Source organism: Aulostomus chinensis, chromosome 5 (genome assembly GCF_037954235.1).
Source record: "Aulostomus chinensis isolate RoL2024-O1b breed Wild chromosome 5, RoL_Achi_v1.0, whole genome shotgun sequence".
In the NCBI taxonomy this organism is placed as follows: domain Eukaryota; kingdom Metazoa; phylum Chordata; class Actinopteri; order Syngnathiformes; family Aulostomidae; genus Aulostomus; species Aulostomus chinensis.
The window spans coordinates 23501368-23520873 of record NC_141324.1 but is presented as its reverse complement, the minus strand read 5'-3'; the positions used below and the strand labels follow the sequence as shown (position 1 = coordinate 23520873).

The window sequence follows — 19506 nt, the reverse complement described above, 5'->3', positions numbered from 1 at the left end:
TGTTTTAAGAAAAATAATTGGCTGTTAATACAATGACACCTCTGACTTGGCTTAAATCTATAATTGTAAAGTTATATAAGAAAAAGTTGATGAGATGTTGCTGTTACTTTCTTCCCCCCGGGAGTCTTACCTCCGGGCTGATGTTGAGGTAACTATCGATGGACAGAACTGGGTTGTGTCTGTTTTGAATCGCCTTGGGAAAGAGTCTGTGGCTGCAGCTCTGCAGGAACCTTTCCAGCAGGAACTGGGCCGGGGCATTCAGGAGGGTCTGCTCGCTGTCTGGGGCACACACATACTGGGAGGGGCTGATTGGCGCAGGGTTTTCTATTTCCTGGTGGGAGAACAAAGCAGCATTTTATACAGAGAGAAATGAAAAGAAGAGAAGGAATTTTAGTGGGCACTGATTGTGGGAGGAAGACACCCACCATGAGTTTAGGTTTGACCACGAAGTCTTTGTTTCCCCCAACTGGAATGTGTTTCTTCATCAAGCTGAAGTAGTTAAAGCGACACAGCAGCAACCCACTGCTGTTCACTCGGAGATTGAAGTCCACCTCCTCGTAACTATACCTGCAGTAGATGTGTCAGAGCCATCAAGATAACATTCAGTTTATAATCACTGATGTAATCCTCTTCTTACTAACCTGTTAAGGTCATATTGAACGTTCTGAGTCAGATCCACGTTGAGCATCACAAAGTCATGGAGGTGACATCGGCTGAAAGGTTGGCCGGGAGACTTGCGGGCCAGGCTACTGCTCCATTTGCGCATACCACATATAGAGTAGAGGGGGATCTTCGGCGTGGTCTCCATATGCTGCAGCACCATTTTTAGAGACACGTTGGCGGGGGTGGAGCCTCCATCCGATGTCTCACTGAGTGGAACAGCATGAGATGTCACACAAGTGATACAATTTGAGGAAAATACAGGACAGGCATGAGCGCATCTTTTGTTAATTTTCCTGACTAATAAAAGTTTAACACTTGCCACTAAATCTAAAAATCTTCAATTTTTCAGTTTATCTGTATTCTTTATTGCGAATAAATATAATCCTCTCCCTACAAAAGCTACCTAACACCAAAAATTACTACCTGCTGTCTACGGGCTGTTGGGCATTCCATAGCACGCAGGAGTCGTCCATCATGACGATGAAAGGCCATACATCTTGTCTCTTGATGCCTTGCTCCTCCCAACGGTTTCTCTCTAGCTCCAGATTATGGTATGACAGCTCTTTTATCATGAAGCGGGAGGCACCTTAAACAGACGGGAGCACTTGTGTCAATTCTTAATATTCACTCTCTCTCTCTGTCTAAAACGATGCCCCTCAGTGCTGCTGGAGGTAATAAGCAGTCAATCACATTTAGAACCCCAGCATTAAATTTGCATAGTGTGTGTGCATGCATTACACTTTTAGGAGTGAGCTCCTAAAAAAGGCCATTAGTCATAGTCACTATGAGGTACTTCAGTATTTGCATGCACGGTACAAAGTGCAGACGGTTCCATACTGGACAGAATCTGGCAGGTGAGAACGGGTCAAAGATCTCGTCTGAGACTGATTTCGATCAGTTACACACTTTACTCTAGGGCTGTAGATCTTACTGGACTATTGTGCTGTCGATGTTTTCACTTGTGTTGACTCTTTCCCAATGGACGAACTTTGACCTACTGTTCACAAATGTTACAAGTGGATGGCGACTTGTATAAATACCTCATTATCAGCAAAGTGATAAGTATGAGCTTACCAAACCTTATTGTAGTTTATTATTTAAAATCAGTCAACGCATCTGGGGGAAAAAAAAAAAAAGCTAGTATCCTTGGTAAAGTTTACAAGCATGCTAAAACCATTATAAATGAAAACTGTAGCTGCTCTCGATAGGTTGCAGTCATTACTTTCGTATGTTTGAATAGTTGCCCTTGAAGTCTGTGTTTTTAAATTTATCTTAAGTTTCAACTGATGTATTGTCTTGGCAAGGTCTTCCTCGCTTTTGCGAGGGACTGCTTGGCTAAAAAAAGCTTCATTAAAAGTAAATAAATAAAAATACATTAAAATCCTATGGTATTGGACTTTTTCTGTCAGATATGCTGGAGGATGATTCCACTCATCGAACAAATAATTGGCCTTGTACATGAAATGTGCACTTTCCCACTGTTATAGAGCCTAAATTTAGTCTTACAGGGAAGCCCGATGGCTACTTGTAACTCCTTGCTTCAAACATGCGGACATCTGGTAACATTTGCACGCCTGGGTGATTGACAATTACAAATAGCCATCAGGCTTTGCTTCCTGTCCGTAGGACTAAATTGAGGCTTAAAACGGTGTGTAAGAACAAATTTGTGTGTACTTCATATTAATTACTCACCAACTCCAGAATTGTTGAACATAGCTGGTAGAACAAGCAGAATGTGGTTGGGCCAGTACTTCCTGTAGTGCTGCATCTCAAATTGCTTGACAACCAGTATGTGCAGATGAGTGGCGCCTTCCGTGGCATGATAAATGTTGAGCAGGCCGTGCTCTTGGCGTCCTGTTGTTGGGGTGAAGATTGGACTCTTCAACAGATCTGGATCCTGGAGACAGAGGGTGGAATAAAAAAACAAAACAAAACAAAACAGGTGATCACAGAATTGTGATTAAGTTGCGAAGTGTTGCAGGAAGAGAGGAGCTAGCTGAACACAGATTTATAGCAGTAAATGAACCTTGGAGGAGACCAGAGGCAGACGCATGCTCTCCAGGTGGCTGCCCTGCTGACTGAAGACAAAGTGCTGCTCCTTAGCTTTGGGAATGACAAACTGGAGCTGGACCTCCTCTCCCAGCATAGAAGAGCAGAAGGTGAACGTGTGGAAGGTGCACTCTGACAGCTATAACACACATATGCACATAAATTACTAACCATTACGCCTCCATTTTGACAGGCTAGGCTATATATCAGCAAGTACAAGTCTTGAGGTCTCCAACCTCTGCATCGGGGCTTGCTTCACAATAGTGGTGACACTGCTCACAGTGGTGAAAGGCGTTGTGAGCAGCGAACCTAGTGAGGCGTATGGACTTGGTCTCTTGTGTGGCTGCTGTTTGGCTTTCTGCTTGTTTAAAATCTGAAGACACAAAACATTGTTACAACAATATTACATGACCATTGTGTGTGCAATAGCAGATTCAGATGTGCAATTCACGTGTGTTTTACCCTTCAGACCCTTTGGCATCTTGTCAGAGTAAACAGGGCTGGCATTCCTGAACTTAGAGTCTCTGGGGTAGGGGTCAAAGGGCAGCTTGCGAATCTCTTCGATGTCAGGCCACTGGGTATATACAGGAGTTATAACCTCGCGTGTTTCTGCAGATTATGGGTGGAGAATTAATTTTAAAAAAGGCCACTTGACATTCTGTTCCTGTCCATTTAACTGACTACAAATAAATTATTCTTTAATATACCTTCCTCTCCGTCCTCCTCCTCGTCCTCATCATAAACGTCCACCTCCAACAGTCTGATGAGCATCCGAAACAGGATACGTAGAAACTGGAGGTAAGCACCTGTTTTTCCCACCTAGCAAAAGTCATAAATAAATCCTGTTATTCTACAAATGTCATCTATATATACACTGCTAACTGTGTCTATTATAGAAATAAATCTAATTTCAGCACATAAATTCATTCATACAGTGATTTAATTGCAGAACATGCATCAGAGTAAAGCGGCACAGTGGAGCAGTGGTCAGCACTATCGCCTCACAGCAAGAAGGTTCCGGGTTCGAGTCCCAGCTCAGGCAAGGGATCTTTCTGTGTGGAGTCTCCATGTTCTCCCTGTTCCTGTGTGGGTTCTCTCTGGTGCTCCGGCTTCCTCCCACAGTCCAAAGACATCAAGAGGGGACGAGGCTGATTGATACTCTAAATTGACCGTAGGTGTGACTGTGAGTGTGAATGGTTGTCTGTCTCTATGTGTTGGCCCTGTGATGGACTGGTGACCTGTCCAGGGTGAACCCTGCCTCTCGCCTGAAAGCTGCTAGGATAGGCTCCAGCCCCCCCGCAACCCTTAACAGGATAAGTGGAAGAAAATGGATGGATGGATGGATGGATGGCATCAGAATAATGCCAAAGTAAATACATCATGATGTTTGTCATGTCTTTACCCAAAATGATGAGAAAAAACTATTAAAATATACATTTTCTCAACGGAGCTCTACAGTAAGTTTGATATGATGTGATTTTCTTTCTCAAATCAATTGTGGTGGGTAGATTTGATCTTTCTCTGTTAAAATAGAAAACAATAATCCACAAGACTTGTGTTTTGTTACCTGTGGGGGTCCACTCAGAAGGAGGCGCCGTGGATGTGGCACAGGCGAAGCTTCATAATCGGCGTGATGCTGCCTGGTGACGGTCCACTGGCGGTAGTACACGCTCTGCTCCTCACTCAGCAGGTTATGAGTGATGAGCGGCCTCAGCGGGCTGCTCCAGGCCACGTCTGCATGAGGTAGCAGGGAAAAGGAGCTCAGCTGACTCCCCGATTCTCCTGCCAACAGGTTGTATGCCGCTCGTGACATGATGACCGTCCGCGGTGACACTCTGGCAGGTTTTACATATCGACTGCACTGCGTGGACTGGCTGGGTTTCTGAGCACAGGAGGAGGACGGAGAAGGGGAGGAAGAGGAGGAACTGGAGTAAAGGGATGGAGGCGCCTGGGAGGATTTGGAAGGAAGTTGGCTTCCTAGGGAATCACACTCCTGCTTAAATCCTTGTGTTGATACGCCCACATCTGAGGTGAGGGCTCCTTCGGGTGGGCTGGTAGAGATGGAGGGCTTTTGGAAGAAGTCTGCAACATCAGATGAGCTGACACCGTTCTCTCCCAAGGACCCTGAGGACAAATGTGAAAAATTAAAAACAAATACAGCAACACACATGCAATAGCTTTGTATGCTTTATCACTTTTAATAGCTATGATGTCAGAGTCTTTTGCTCTTTGTGTGGTAAAACTAGCACATTTCACAGTTGCATGTAATGAAAACGCTATTTGCAGACTCAAAGAAGACTTATTTTCTCCGTGAGGGACAGGGACCTACCGGAGGTTCTCGTTGCTGCGCTGCCGTTGCTCTGAGGTCGTTCTAGTTCATCTCCTTCATTGAAGCTGGTGGTGGCCTTTTCACCGTCTGATTCCCGAGGGGGCGTGACCTTCTTGGGCTCCTGAACCACACCCATGGACACGTAGGTGCAAGCCAGACCGACCTCCTGCTCCAAAGCCGTACGTGTTAAATAGCTTGAGTCAATTAGACGCAGATCGCTGTACTTCAGAGACCTAGAAAAGGTAAAAAGAGAAATCTGTGTGAATGCAGAAGGCAAAGCTACACTGAGGAGAATTATAGATGTGCTAAACTCAATCATGGATAATTCCCCAAGAAAACAATCAGCAGGGTTACAAGAGATTACCTTGGGAAGGTCTCTCCCAGCGGGTCTTTCCCTGTAAGGATGACGATGCAGGGGAGTCCTTCCAAATCCTCGTAAGTGTGCGGCACCCAGTCTTCGTTCTCACAGCCTCGCCACGCCTGCAAACGAAACACAACCACACATCTCTCTGCTTCACGGATATATTATAGTTAACTTAGCACTGCATGTTTGGATGGTAAAAATATCTCCCACTTACTGTGGAAATGATGAGAACAGCATTAGGTCTAAAATTAGTTTGTAAGTTCATTTGATTTGTCATTTTTTGAAGGGTCAAAAAATGAGTCATACCAAAAAGAGCCTGAAGGATCATTTTGCTCTGTGCGAGGGTGTTTCTGTTTCTCTCATGGAGAAAACATTTTCAAGAGATAAACTAGCTATTCTCAGAAAAGGAAATTCTGAGAAAAATGTGTCAATACTGAAAATAAAGCAAACACACCAATATTTCTCTTCAGTAGAACAATATACTGTAAACAATGACATTGCTAAAATGATGGACTTCTGATTTCTCTAACATATGCTGTAATATTTGTGCCTTTAAGATGGTAAAGGAAATTCTTCAAGTGTATGGTTTCATCCTCACCCTGAGGCGACTGGTGAAGTTTCTAGGCAGGTTGAGTTCAGAGGCGGGGCTTCCCAGCAGCACTGCAAAGCATAACTGGAGCCCCAGCTTGTCCCTCACATCCTCCAGTCTCTCACGGGCCAGCATGGCCAGCTGCAGCGAGGGGACACGGACCAGCAGCATGTGGCCCCGGCCCTGAGAGCCCTCTCTGCTGGGAGCATTGATCAAGTCCTCTACCATGGCCAGGGTCTCTGGGGTTATGTGGTCTCTAAGGGAGGGGGAAGAGGTCAGGGCCATCATGGCCTCAGTGTACTGCTGAATCAGCAGGTAGCTGCGGATCACCATACTGTGTAGGTGGGGGTGCCTGGATCAGAAATAAAAGTTTGTTAGTTTCAGTTACATCACTCTCAGCTGAGGCGTCTCTTCATGGCAGTATCTAAAGCGCTTGTTCTACACTACTAAATCTCTTAATGATTATAAAAGTCTTGAATCCACCTCTGTAGCAGAGTGTGGACCATCTTCTCAAAGGCATCGTCACAACGCAGAATAGGACTGGCCACACCCCACTGAAGGGAGCTGCTGTAGTCCCCCAGGCCGAAGTAGACCAACTCATTAGAAGAGTTCTCCCCCTGCTGGAGAAAATTATGCAACATCAACAGCACATTATCCCAAATATCTACACTTTAAAACAGAATTTCACACCACTGCTACTGCATTGTTATTAGTGTTGAGACCCTGAGCTTCTTTATCATTTTGATAGCTATATGGGTCTTGCTTCACTGCTCATAATTATGGTTGGCTATGATCTGCCAATCATTATTGTAAGCACAGTTTAAGTCCACCAGGTGGAGCAGCTCAACCACAAAAGGCACCACAAGGAGACTTGAATAACAAAATACAACACACTTACTGCAACGTTTACTGTTAAATAATTACTAGTAAACCTCCAAAATCTACTGTGTTTCTTAAAAGAACACTCACCAGACTTTCACCAGATGGCCAGTGAACCTCATTGTGGATGCTGATGCGGGACTGGTGAGTCTGCAGCGTGTAAGGGAAGCAGCTGACCTGCAGGACCAGCAGGTTCATGGCATCTAAGACTTCCTGGCAGTTCACCACGCGGTCAGCTAAACCCTGCAGCTCCCCGTGGCACACTGAGCCTGACAGAGCACTACAGAGGAGGCATGACAATTGAAGTTAGTAAAGGGTGTAGGTTTAGGGACTTGACCATGCTTGATTTGATCAGAGAAAAAGCAAGGGTCTATTATTTGGCCGACATTCATCCAAAATTCAAGGTTACTGATGTTCCATTGTATATGTTTTCACTTGCAGCCTTCCTTCCTGTCTCTATTTTTTAATCAGCATATAATAAGGCCAAGGCCAGATCTGACGCCATAACACCACTACAGATTATTAACAGAGCAAATGTGTGTTGCCGGTGTCTCACCTTGTGAGGTCAACGTGTGAGTTGTCATGGATGAGGACAAACAGTGTGTAAGGGTTCTGTTTGACTTTCCTCATGAAGGCCTCCATCTTTGCATGAACATCACCGTCCAAACGCACCACATATTTGTCTGGTTTCTGCTGAGCCAAGGTGGCTTCCTCTATACCCAGATCCACAAGGACTCCTGGTCAAAACAGAGGAATGTTGATGTCATGTCATTCAATAGTTTAGACTCAGCATAACCAAAAATAAAACATGAAGATTTTTACAATTTTAAGTAAAGCAACAAAAACATTTTAAACTATGCAGACATATTATACTTCAGTGCACACACCTGATTGTCGTATGCGCTGTGCCGTCTGGTGTACCAGGATGTGGGAGGGTGGGACCAGAACAAGAAAGTCCACTTTGCAAAAGCGTCCCAAGTCGAGGTTGTGTGTCCCTGAGTCGGCGATCGAGCAGACTTGCGAGAGGAGGCTGCGAGCCACAGTCAGCTGGGTGGGATAGATCTGGAAAACCTTACTTAACAGCTCTGCTACAGGAAACCAAGGAACAAAAAAAAACAAAAAACAAGTCAGTTTCAGTGTAAAGATAAAATTTAATTACAATTAGCCTCGAGTAATATTGCTCTGTAAGTGTGGGTTTAGTTAAATCACCAGTACAATGCTAATCCTGACACATTTGAGATGTTTTTCATTTTTTTATGTGTCATTTATTTAAAAACAAAACAAAACACAACCAGCCCTGTGACATGGATGTCAGACAGTTTTGTTTGCACAGCGAGCATGGCGGAGGTGTAGTCTAACCTCTGTCTGTGGGCGGTGACATGCTGGCAGGCTCCTGCGAGTGGATGTGGTCATTGACATCGCCTTGGAAGGGCTGGATGACCTGGCCCTTCCGCCGGCGCTGATATCGCACCAGCTGCTTGTCCAGATTGTCCCCTAAAACCCAACCAAGTCATCATGATCACACAGAGACACACAGCTACCAACAGCAGATGTGTGCCAGTGTACTGACATCATGAACACAAATGTCAGTTGGCTCGAATTTGGTCTTTTAAGTTCAACTTGTATTTGCAACTACAACTACATCCTCACTTAACATGAAGGCAAATTTTAAAAAAGAGTGCTGACATATAATTTTTTGCAAATTAAGACATCCTTGATTATTTTTTTCTTCATAAAATAAGAACTGAAAGGGCCCAGAGCTTACCTAGCGATGTGGTTTTGAAGTGAGACGCCAGGACACTGACTTTCCCTGTGATGAGCTCGTAGCTGATTTCCTTCAGGAACTCATTGGTTGTGAGCATCCCCTCAGCTAATGCCCGGGCTTGGTACTTTCCTGCATGCAAAATGCACATTTACACTATAGTGTAGGCATTTTTTTCATGACACAACATGGTTAAAATGATCAGGTTTAATGGACACACCTAATACCAGCACGCAGAACTCGTTGCCGCTAATTTTAGAGGCGCATATGATGACCAAATAGGTAGGAAGGGACTGCTGGTGAGGACCCTCGCAGAGAGAACGCAGTGATTCAGAGATGCCTTCTCCTAAAGAGTTATGAGTAACCACCACCTGCACGTTGCCCCCTGAGACGCTGGCTTCCAGCCGAGCCAACCAGGGCAGTTGGGCTGCTGAGATGGCAGGACCTCTGGGGCAGCACAGCATGGCTTTCAAAACAATCTGTTCTAGTTCCTCCCTCAGAGGAATCTGCTCTGAGCCTGCAAGAACAAATTAGAATATAAACTCAAAGTTATCCTCTCAGCGAGGAATTTGAAGAACATTGTCACAAACGGTAGATATTTGTTAACACTGCTGCTTACCTAAACGTGCAAGATACTGCAAAGTGAGCAGAATCATGGTCTCCACGCTGAGCAGCTGGCTGGTGTTGAGGCCCAAAGTCTCTAAGGTTTTCTCTGTCAGCTGGCTGTTCTTATAGCAACTGACCAGCAGGGGGCTCACTACAACATCCCCGACGTTTCCATAGAAGTAAGGTAAAGTGCCATGCCCTGAAAAGACAGGCCGAGGTGAGATACTACTGAAACACGCGGACGATGACACAACAAGTTACAGCAACTTGACGTTTGACTTAACAAATGTTTTGCAGAGCTAAGAATGTTATTGTGAGTGCATCTCTTTTTAAAAACATTCTGTTTTGCAGGCTTTTGGAAGCGTATGTGTGCTTTTATTATTTGACGCTATAAATACATTCCTTTTTTAATCTTTTATCCTATTCTGCTTCTTTTTATATGTTGTTGTCTTAAGTCCAGTGTAGTTTTGAGAAAAGTGCCTTATAACTAAAGCTATTTATCATATCTAATAGTTGTATTATCAATAAAATGTAGATTTTACAATATTCCAAGAAAGAAATGATAAACCAACTCAACTCTACTTTTTACATTAGCAATCCCCTGAAATGACATTTTTGTTTTTCTACTAAAAACTTGAATTTTCGTTCTCCTACTTTATGCACAGACAGAATCAGAGGCCAGCAAGAAGAATAAATTCTTGTTGTTATTAATATCATATTGAAAGTGATTCAAAACATGTCAGTGAGAGGATGTAGTACCGATGAGGATGACAGGGCGAACTCCAGAGGAGTTGAGCAGGTTGTCAGGGACGATGACCGTCTCCCCAGCGGTGACAGGTTGGGGTTGAATGACACCCGCCACCGGTGGCTGAGGAGGGGACACTCCTAATACAGAGCCTGGTCATACGTGAAGGAATGACATGTCAAGAGTGGGATCAGCTAACACAGCTCAACTGCGGTTTAATTTACCAAGCAAATAAACTGAAACAGGACGAGGGTGCATATATAAAACCAGCAGCAATGAGTTTTGAACACATCTAGCTTTGATGAACTTTTTCACATCAACTAACTTTCAGTCTCATCAGAGAGAAACCTTTAAATAAAAGTAAATTCTAATGGGTGCAGTCTTCTCACGAGAAAGCAGAGGCAGATGGAGACTCAAAAATCCAGACACATGTAGGAAAGAGAGCTTTTTCCACTGATGCAGCTTGAGGACGCATGATACAGAGACCTCAATTGTTGAGTCTACGAGACGCCACCTGATGCTGTCCACCCTGCCCGGTCTCACTACAACCTGAGACATGTGACCTGTTCTCCCATCACAAAACAAACCAGAGTGGATCTGCATTCGTCCTGAAACATGAAAGTATATCCAGCGTGGTGGAAAATGAGGTCAGTGTCTGATAGATTTTCCTCTTTTATTACCACAAAAAAATTAAAGTCCCTGAAACTCCTTTTCAGTCATACAATTTGTTTTCAATCATTTCTTTAACAACCTCTCCAGGTCTATCTCCATGGAAACCCAAACTGAATCATCCCTAATAACCAGAGAATGTCAGGTTGGGTGGTGTTTATTAATGTCCTATTTTATGTCCTTCACATTTGTGCACAGTAAAATGATCTATAAAGGTGATGAATTCAAGATCCATGCAGAATGAATTCCAACCACTCTGATGATGTTCAGGTACCTACCTGGAGAAATAACTATTGGTCGGATAGCTGGCACGGGGACGGCTGTCGGTGGGACAGGCACCAGAGAACTAGGATGCCAGCTGCGATGTCGCTTCTTCGGAGGACCAGAGTTCATGGCAGAGGACACTGAACATAAGAGAGAGAGAAAAACAACTATTAAAGTAAAATCTCTTGAATTAAAATACTTGATCATGTGTTCAAGAGAAGAGGGAACTTCACCTGGACTGTCTCCTAAGTCACCGGTGCGATAGCTCTGACCTTGAGGGCCTAAGGGGACCTGGGTGGGGCTCAGTAAGGGAGGACGTCCATCCACACCCAGGCTATTAGTTGGCCCGTTCACCCTAAGAGCTGTGGGTACTGGACACACACGCAAACACATGAACGCACATAGATGATATCATCTATGAGTGATTATGACCAAGCATACAAAAATATAAAGATATTTTCCCAACTTGAACTGTCTGCAGAGGCTCAGCAAGACATACAGTGAGTCAGTAGTTTGCCATATTGATTTTCTATACATGAACGTCTATTTGCCAATGAACTGACTGGACATTTCCCAGTCTCATATTCACTGTGTATGCAATACACAACAACATTGATTGGTGTGTGTAGAATTTTCTTGTCAATATCACAACCTTGTAAAGGGGATAATGGATAGCAAGACCTTACAAAGTCATTACAGCATTCCTTCCCTCAGTATTGATCAGTGTGTAAATACAAGTACACAAGAGTTTGTGTTTGTGTGTGTGTGTGTGTATGTGTGTGTGACTAAGCAGGGCATAGCAAGAGGTTAATCTTGGTTCTATGGTCAGCCACAGTTCCATCAACCTTGTGCTGAAGTATGTTACAAAAAAGGCTATAGCTGTAGCTAGGCAACCTTTTGCAGTATAAGGGCAAGGCCATTTAGGTAACCCTCACGTAAAAGTAATAGCTGATCAGCTTCAACACCTGGATGCTACTGCGACTGAGAGAGTGGGACTAAAATATCTGTCTCTTGCACCATGTATAGGATGAAGCAGAGGGGACTCATGAAACTAATTAGCTGATTTAAAAAAAAACAACAACAATATGATACCAGAGTACTGAAAGAGAGCTTCACCTATTGGCAGGGTCTTGTTTCCGGGTGTGGAGGCCGGAGGTTTAATGAAACTGCAGTCTTTGCTGTGGTCCTGACTGCCGAAGAAGACAGAGGACGCTTGTGTTGTTCTGGTGGGCGGAGAATCTGTTGATAAAACGCAAGGTAGACATTCGAAGTCATTAAGGAGTTCACTTATGAGATTATCATGCACTGATGGTGTACAGTTTCTTCCACAAATAAAAAGGCTGTAAAGTGATAAAGCAGCAGATGCATTTTCTGGAACCTGCCCAGGGATGAAAAGGTAAATTTCAGTGGAAGCAGGACTATATTGTATCGCATCGTATTGAATGGTCTTGCACAATGTGTTCTGGGATGGTATATACGGTACAGTGCAGTATGGTATTATGATTGAGTGCAGAGGTTAGTTCAGGGAGGCAGCAGTAGTCTGCTGCTCTCAGTTTTCATCTGACATAGTTTACATCTGTTTAGTAATGCACAGCCTCACCTGACAATCAGCTGATTCACTGCACTGTACACGTGAATATAGATGGTACTATCTGAGCTGTTTTCCTGCCATTGATTTGCTCATGCTAAAGCCTCAATCACACATGCAGACTATTTCAAAAACGTTCTAGAATTTTCCCCAGGAAGGTATCATGTGTGACGGGGATATGAATGTTTCAATGTCTGCCCTCCCCTCTTCCCGTCAAAGTATCACCAACCTCTTAGGGGTCAGAATGTACCTGAGGGTTGCAGTGAGAAGATATAAGGCTTTACCCATTACAAGTCCTGCAGCTCAGATGCTTAACACATGAAAGTGTGAGATTGCAGCTGACAGGCAGCTTCTAGGTTCAGAACAAATCAATACGCTAAGCCCCTGGAGCTTTTTCAATCAAAGAGGGAACAGTTGCTCTTGTTGTGACAGGTCAGTGAAGAACAACATCTCCTTGAGGAAGAGCAGAATCTGTCTAATGTGGCATTTTAGCAGTTGGTTGGATTTACAATGGTTTCATTTTTTTTTTTTTTTTTTACTTTAAATAACCAACAAAGGCTTAAAGAAACAAGAGATGTTGAATAATGCTTCGAAAATGTATTGCTCTAAATATTACAGACACAAACTGTTGTCGGGCCTGGTCAGCTCAAAAGATTTGTGCCAAGACTGAATGCAACTTGCAAAATCCCTAAATGTCGTGATTGTAAATGTTATAACCCTTCATGTTCATATCTAAGGAATGTGCAGAGGTGGATGTCTGTTTACATACACTAACAGGCTAGCTGAACCAAAGAAAAGGTTGATAGTGACAGTGATTTGCTATATGAGTTAACATTTGCACTTATAGGAAGATGTCAAGCTAATAAAAAAACCAAACACAGCCATCTTTGACTACTGCAGCAGATACCAGAAGCCTATGCCAATTTCTGTAAAGACAAAACCAGTTTTCCAGTTTTGCTCACATATTTCTCATACAAGTTTTTGGTGAAGTACACAAGAGGATTTGGTGAGGTTGCTACCTCAATAACAGAACTGGTTCACTGCATTTCAAGTCTTTGAACTCAAAAATAACTGAGGAGATTTTTTTTTCTCAGCTGAAAATAATACACAGATCCAGAATCTGTTAGATCGTCATCATCAGAATACAACGGGATGAAACAATCACTTCCTCTTTGTCAGGAAACCAACAGGTGAGTGTGTTTCAGTTCTGGCTAATAGAAGATACAATAGAAAACTGTCCACATAACCCACCAGACATAAAATACTCTGTTTTGATTATTGGTTTAATGAGAATGTGTTAAAAAAAAAAGTTTATTTTTTATGTTCCATTTTGATTTGATCTTGATCCTGTTTCTTCCGTGTCAGCGTCAACCCGATCCTGCGGACATCTACGCTGTGTCGTGGCTCACCTGAGAGGGAAAAAGGAGACGAGCTGTGCCCACTGGTTCCTCCATTTTCTTTACTGCTGAGTGAGGAGGACGAGCTGGGTTTGGATGTTGATGCAGAGCTGGAGAACTGACGGGTTTTACAGTCTGAGAACGACAACCGTGAGTCGAGCAATTGTTGTTGGATGAAACAATGATGACGATGATGATGAAAAGCTGCGAGAAAAAGAAGGGCATTACCTTTCCAGCAGATGAGGGGTCCTTTACACAGAGCACCCTGAGAATTCTTCACCAGGTAGTATTTTAAGTGCTTCTGCTTCTTTGGCTGGGTAGATAACTTCAGGTTTATGTGGTTAGAAAACTCTGTGAAGTATCTGAATCCCTTTTCCCCACAGCCCACACAGTTTCCTGAAAAACCTGGAAGTAAAGAAAAATGAAATTACTACATTAATTTACCATAATGCATCAGTCAATCTCGAGAAATCAGTAGTAAATGAATCTCTTCAAATATTGCAATTTGACCAGTACAATAACATGACAGTTATCTGTCTCTCTGAGCTCCATGGCAACAGACTGACCTAAAAGTGCATTTTTCCCATTCTCGTCGGGTAAAAAGCGGCGGTCCACAGCACACACCAGGATGTGTTCAGGGATGCTGGGGGACTTGGCTCCAACCAGCTCGAAGCCTGCAGGGACTTCGATGGGCTCTGGTGCCATGGAGACCAAACGGAGGTCCTTGCCAGCCTGACAGAACCCTGAAGAGGGAATCGTTTGCTTACAGTCAGAGGAGGAAACAGCTGTGCAAGTCCAGCCCACAGTTATTTTCTAAAGTTATTTCATGATTTTTTGTTTTTGTTTTGTTCCAACAGAGCTGTGGGTGGATTTTGGGGGATTACCATCTTGTGTGCAGCAGCCATCTGGGGCAGGGGCCTGTAGGTAGGGAAGAGGTGGGCTGCTGCTGTCTGAGTCATCGTCCTCCTCCAGCTCCTCCAGATCGTTGGACGAGTGGCCGTTCAGTGACTCCTGGCCTGGCAACTCCCCACCATGGAGGTCAGCTTTAGACTTCACATCTACAGACACATTGAGACAGATTTTCACTCCCACTGAATACTGGATATGAGTGTCTTTCTTTAAATAGACTTTCACATGAGCATTATTATATTGTTGCCTCCTTGTTTAATCTAATCTTAACTCTGCTTTATGGTTTTAGTTGTTCTTTTGCACCTCTTGCACACTGTAGCACTTTAAGATTTGTTAGTAAGGAAAAGTGCATGATGAATAAATGTACTATCATTATTATCTTATCATTACAATATCTACAAATGTTTTCTATCAATCTATCAAGTAAAAAAAATCACTTCGTCTTCCTGCAGCCATCAGAACAAGATCAGACAACCTCGTACCAATTATCCTACCGTCATGATCTTTATTATGAAATCCAACCTCTCTCTGCTGATTCCCTGGAGGATCCTACCTTCCATGTTGCCAGGATACATCTCGGGCTCTAGGTAGAGCTGCGTAAAGATGGGCTGTGGATCTCCACCGCTAGATCGTAGAGATGCCTCAATAGAGTTATGGAGAGCCTCTTCAAATCGGGCAGACTTCAGCTGCCCAGCATACGAGTTCCCCATTATCTACGGGGACAAAGAGAAAGGGGCAGCGTGATGACCAAACATGCATGTCATAGTGCTCTTCACCCTGGTTCATTGATCAGGTCTAAACATAAAATGTCAGGCTCTGCAGATGGAAAAACAGTGACAGATGTTCAGTTTTCAGGAAGAACAGCTGGATTCCTGAAAGGTCAGCGTAGATGGGTAACCGCCTCTTTCGTTCAAATCAGATACACAAATGCACATTCTTTGATTGTTGGATTAATGATCGCTCAAAAAATGTCTGTTAAAAGGATTTCATTTAGATTGATGCCTTTTCTGCAAAATCCTAAATGTGTTACTTTCAAGCCTTAAGTCTTCATGTTTTCAATTTGGACTGGAAGTCACTTTGATAGGAATAAAAAACAAAACTCTCCAGCATGACTGAACCAGCCGAGCTGCTCTGTGTTGTCATCTAAATCAACCAATACCTCAAGCACAAGAAACATTTCAGAAACAGGAAGCCTCAGACCTCCACGACGACACGATGGATGCTTGTTTTGAGAGTCTGATGCACCCAAAAATATCATGAGTTCATGTCTGGCCCCGTATTTCAGCCCCCACCAAGTTAAGCGAGATAAGTTTGATAGTTTTAGCATAATTCTGCTAACAGTTAAAGGTGCAAACATAACCTTGTTGGGTAAAAGCACTGAGCAGTCTTGTATCTCATTTCCTGAGATTAAATCCATGATATAGTTGTATTTCAAAGGACGGTATTCTATTGTGTTGAAAGTGCTTGAAGTAACTGCCAATAATAACACACACACATTCACATATGCACACTTGCACTATCTCAAGGCCAAAGGCTTTTTTTTTCTTCTGTTTTTTGTGGCTCCTTCTGTGGCTCGTGTCACTCATCCCCCTCCTTGCTCCCTCCACACCAGCGTCCGCTCTGGGACATCTGTCGGGGTCGGCTGTGTGGGCCTGCCTGGTTGGCTGGCTCTTTGCTGGCAGTGCAACAGAGGGCATGTGGTCTCAAAGAGGAGAGCCAGAGAAAGAGTCATGGGGGTGAAATAAAGAGAGACAAAGACTGGGGGTGGAAGATGAGATGCACGCCAAATGTATGGAAATAATCAAATCAAACTCCCCCTATTAAGTGTTGCTCAATCATTTTTTTAACAAGACACCATTAAACAAGATTCGTTAATCTATGTGTGGAAATGAAGGACTGTAGAAAAAGAAACCAGGAAGGTTTTGGCTGTTTTCCTAACAAGGTACAACTGCATAAATGCCTTTCTATTGAATTGTGGACAAATATGGTGGTAAATGAACACTTAAGCAGCCAAGTGGAGGTCCAGATTGTCCACTTCAGCTGGAAAATCTCAGACTCCTCATTCAGGTCATGCACATCATGCTACTGAACCCTCGCATTACATCGTCATGGTGTGCACTAGGTTTTCTCATTCCTTTCCGGCCCAGTCTTATTGCTTCAATCCAGATCAGCTTAGAATAATGCAGCACTCTGCAGATTCTTATGTCACGCTTCCGTATTTTACCTGTCATAGAAGCAGAGCAAAAAAAACTACACTTTCTTGCTGGTAATGGGCAATAACTGATCTAAAGCAGCCGTTTGAGCACATCCACCCTCCCTACACACCATGTGAGCAGTGTATTTAAAAGCTGCTTGAGCAGAAACACAACCATGTAAAATCAAGGCTTCAAGTTTTATTGTAAAAATGTGAGATGATATTATCCGCTGATGCTCCTTTCATCCTTACTGAACTTTTTAAGCGTGAAGTAAAAAAAAAACTGTGCTGTGCTATCATTTACAATCCAAATGATAAATCTGAGCTGAAAGCAATTTCTTAACATATGAAAATTATATTTCAACTAACTTCTCTTCCTATCCATGACTGGAATACAAAAATGACACAGACACCTTTTCTTTTTATTTAGTAAATACTAGGCTGGGTGGGAGTCATCCTAGAGCAGCTTCTTCTCCACCCAGTTCTCATTTTGTCCACGCCTGGACAGGTTCCAGACCCTGTGTTTACCTAACAACCTTCCTGGGGAGGAATCTGACCAGCCCAGACAAAAGACAAGATTAACAGTGCCTGATTGTGCTGTCAAAGAGATAAGCAGCTTAACAGAACCAAGCTACAGTATTTCTTGCTTAACTGATGGAGGAAGGTGGCTGCACAGAGAAACAAAGACAGATGGGGTTAAAAAAAAGAGAGGGAAGAGAAAGAAAATGAGTGCCTGAGGGCGATTTTAAGGAGCCGCTGCCTGTTTGATTGTGAAGCCAAAGAAGGCTCTGGAGGCCTTTTTGGCCGACCCTCAAGCCTCAGTGGACAGATCTGTCATTAACCTCGGAAAGGCTGGAGGTGAACACGGAAAATGACCTTTTATCACCTGCACAACTTAAAACAAAGCGTGACTGGCAGAGGTCACTTAATGGATGTTTCTGAGGTGTGACTCGAACGGTTGCTAAGGTCAGTTGTAGTAGCAGGCAGGGGGTACTTCAGGTGAAGCGGCGGCTGGACTGCCTGGTGGACGGTCAAATATAGTGCGCATACTTCATAACTCACAGGCAGTTTAATATTCAAAGACTAACGGCTAAGAAGAGGCATTGATGTCAGTTCATAACTGCCTCTCAGCCAGCAGTCAAGACACAGTTCCTGTGCTTGGGTGGCATCGACAGATTGCATGAATGTGACCCCGAGGTCAAAATACACTAGTTCAATCAGAGACGACCTGGGAGGAGAAAATAGGACAACACTGCTCCTCACATAACAGATGCACTGCAGCATCAGCTTGTGCTTTTTGATAAAAAAACAACATTAAAAAAACACATTAGCAGCTCATCACTGTATAAATGAGGTAACTTACGTTGTCAAGATTCTTCCCAGGCGTGAAGGGACTTGTTCACCTCTGCTACATGCTGGGTCACTACCACTCAGCAGAAACGTTCAGGAAAGATATCTCACTCAGCACCTCCAGACCTGAGGGAGGCAGGAAGATCTCTGATTAGCTCATTTCTGAGCGACAACATAAAATTAAAGTTAAATATTTTTGTTGTTGCATTCTGCAACATGGATACACATGGATTAACATCTCATCATTTATTAATTTTCTTTCTGAAGATAAACTTCACTTTCTCCACTTTCTGGTGGATAAATGATTAAATTAAAACACACGCGCGCACGCACAGACACCCACCCACACACCCACACACACACGCGCGCACGCACAGACACCCACCCACACACCCACACACACACACACACACACACACAAAAGCCAAAACAATATTTAGTATGCTACAGGTACTATTGGTCAAAAGAATGAATGGGAGCACTTAGGAGCACTCAAACATGGAGAGGGGCTCAAACCGTGATGTATGTACTTAAGAGGCTAAAAAGACGTTATGTGATACCGTGGCCCGGGGCTATTTTCATAGAACACTACTGTGTGTTGTAGTTGGTAGCTGCAATGACGACACACAGTCGCAGTTCTCTGAATGGATTTGCCAGCTACATTGACCCTTTGACAAAGTATTGCTTAACCACTCAGTCTCTGATATAACAGAAGCAAAGTTCCCTTCAGAACACTGGCTATCACAGTCCACCCCATCATCACTTCTGACTGCTACTCTGTACGGCTGGTCTGGGGTCCAAGTCCTGCAAAGAGCAAGTGTACACAACCTAGTTCAACTTGCATTCACTGGCCAAACTAGAAGGTATTTTGTGAATGATTAGCCAGCTTGATACAGCTAATCAAACTTAAGAGTTAAAAATGGCAGAGGGGAAGGTCCCCTGTCTCTTCAGCAAGGAAAAGTTTGATTGAGGTAAAAGAAACATCAGAAATTGTTGCAAATAAAGTCATATACCACAAGGTCAATTCTCCTCAGGGTGTTTGGCTATGAACTGTGCTAATTAGCCGGAGAGCAGAGTCTTGAAATATTTTGATACTTATCTAGTCATGAAGGACGCACTAGCCTAGAAGGAGATGCAGATGGCTCCCAA

The 19506-nt window shown here is 43.6% G+C and overlaps 1 protein-coding gene and 1 long non-coding RNA gene across 10 annotated transcripts in view; one reads left to right on the top strand and one right to left on the bottom strand.

Annotated features, from left to right (window-relative positions):
* greb1l (GREB1 like retinoic acid receptor coactivator) overlaps nucleotides 1-19506 on the bottom strand; it is a 46557-nt gene that overhangs the window by 3710 nt on the left and 23341 nt on the right. For 5 of the 9 annotated variants that reach the window (XM_086204004.1, XM_086204006.1, XM_086204008.1 and 2 more), the window contains 30 exons: nucleotides 18371-18483; nucleotides 15367-15526; nucleotides 14789-14962; nucleotides 14471-14647; nucleotides 13917-14309; nucleotides 12036-12158; nucleotides 11153-11290; nucleotides 10934-11059; nucleotides 10001-10138; nucleotides 9255-9440; nucleotides 8856-9152; nucleotides 8639-8767; nucleotides 8233-8367; nucleotides 7761-7958; nucleotides 7430-7610; nucleotides 6964-7153; nucleotides 6478-6614; nucleotides 6004-6346; nucleotides 5406-5521; nucleotides 5042-5274; nucleotides 4280-4836; nucleotides 3420-3531; nucleotides 3175-3321; nucleotides 2949-3085; nucleotides 2690-2851; nucleotides 2356-2560; nucleotides 1087-1249; nucleotides 642-869; nucleotides 426-567; nucleotides 131-331 (listed from right to left, as the gene is read on the bottom strand). In XM_086204004.1, coding sequence (XP_086060130.1) covers nucleotides 131-331; nucleotides 426-567; nucleotides 642-869; nucleotides 1087-1249; nucleotides 2356-2560; nucleotides 2690-2851; nucleotides 2949-3085; nucleotides 3175-3321; nucleotides 3420-3531; nucleotides 4280-4836; nucleotides 5042-5274; nucleotides 5406-5521; nucleotides 6004-6346; nucleotides 6478-6614; nucleotides 6964-7153; nucleotides 7430-7610; nucleotides 7761-7958; nucleotides 8233-8367; nucleotides 8639-8767; nucleotides 8856-9152; nucleotides 9255-9440; nucleotides 10001-10138; nucleotides 10934-11059; nucleotides 11153-11290; nucleotides 12036-12158; nucleotides 13917-14309; nucleotides 14471-14647; nucleotides 14789-14962; nucleotides 15367-15523 — 5625 coding nt within the window. In that variant the 5' untranslated portion in view covers nucleotides 15524-15526; nucleotides 18371-18483. Of the gene's footprint in view, nucleotides 1-130; nucleotides 332-425; nucleotides 568-641; nucleotides 870-1086; nucleotides 1250-2355; nucleotides 2561-2689; nucleotides 2852-2948; nucleotides 3086-3174; nucleotides 3322-3419; nucleotides 3532-4279; nucleotides 4837-5041; nucleotides 5275-5405; nucleotides 5522-6003; nucleotides 6347-6477; nucleotides 6615-6963; nucleotides 7154-7429; nucleotides 7611-7760; nucleotides 7962-8232; nucleotides 8368-8638; nucleotides 8768-8855; nucleotides 9153-9254; nucleotides 9441-10000; nucleotides 10139-10933; nucleotides 11060-11152; nucleotides 11291-12035; nucleotides 12159-13916; nucleotides 14310-14470; nucleotides 14648-14788; nucleotides 14963-15366; nucleotides 15527-18370; nucleotides 18484-19506 lie in introns of all 9 variants that reach the window. The other 4 variants (XM_086204010.1, XM_086204011.1, XM_086204012.1 and 1 more) reach the window with 4 other exon arrangements.
* Nucleotides 3288-4866, top strand: LOC147261796 (uncharacterized). Its single transcript, XR_015115865.1, has 3 exons — nucleotides 3288-3510; nucleotides 3662-3883; nucleotides 4505-4866. It is a non-coding gene; the product is annotated as an uncharacterized LOC147261796 (long non-coding RNA).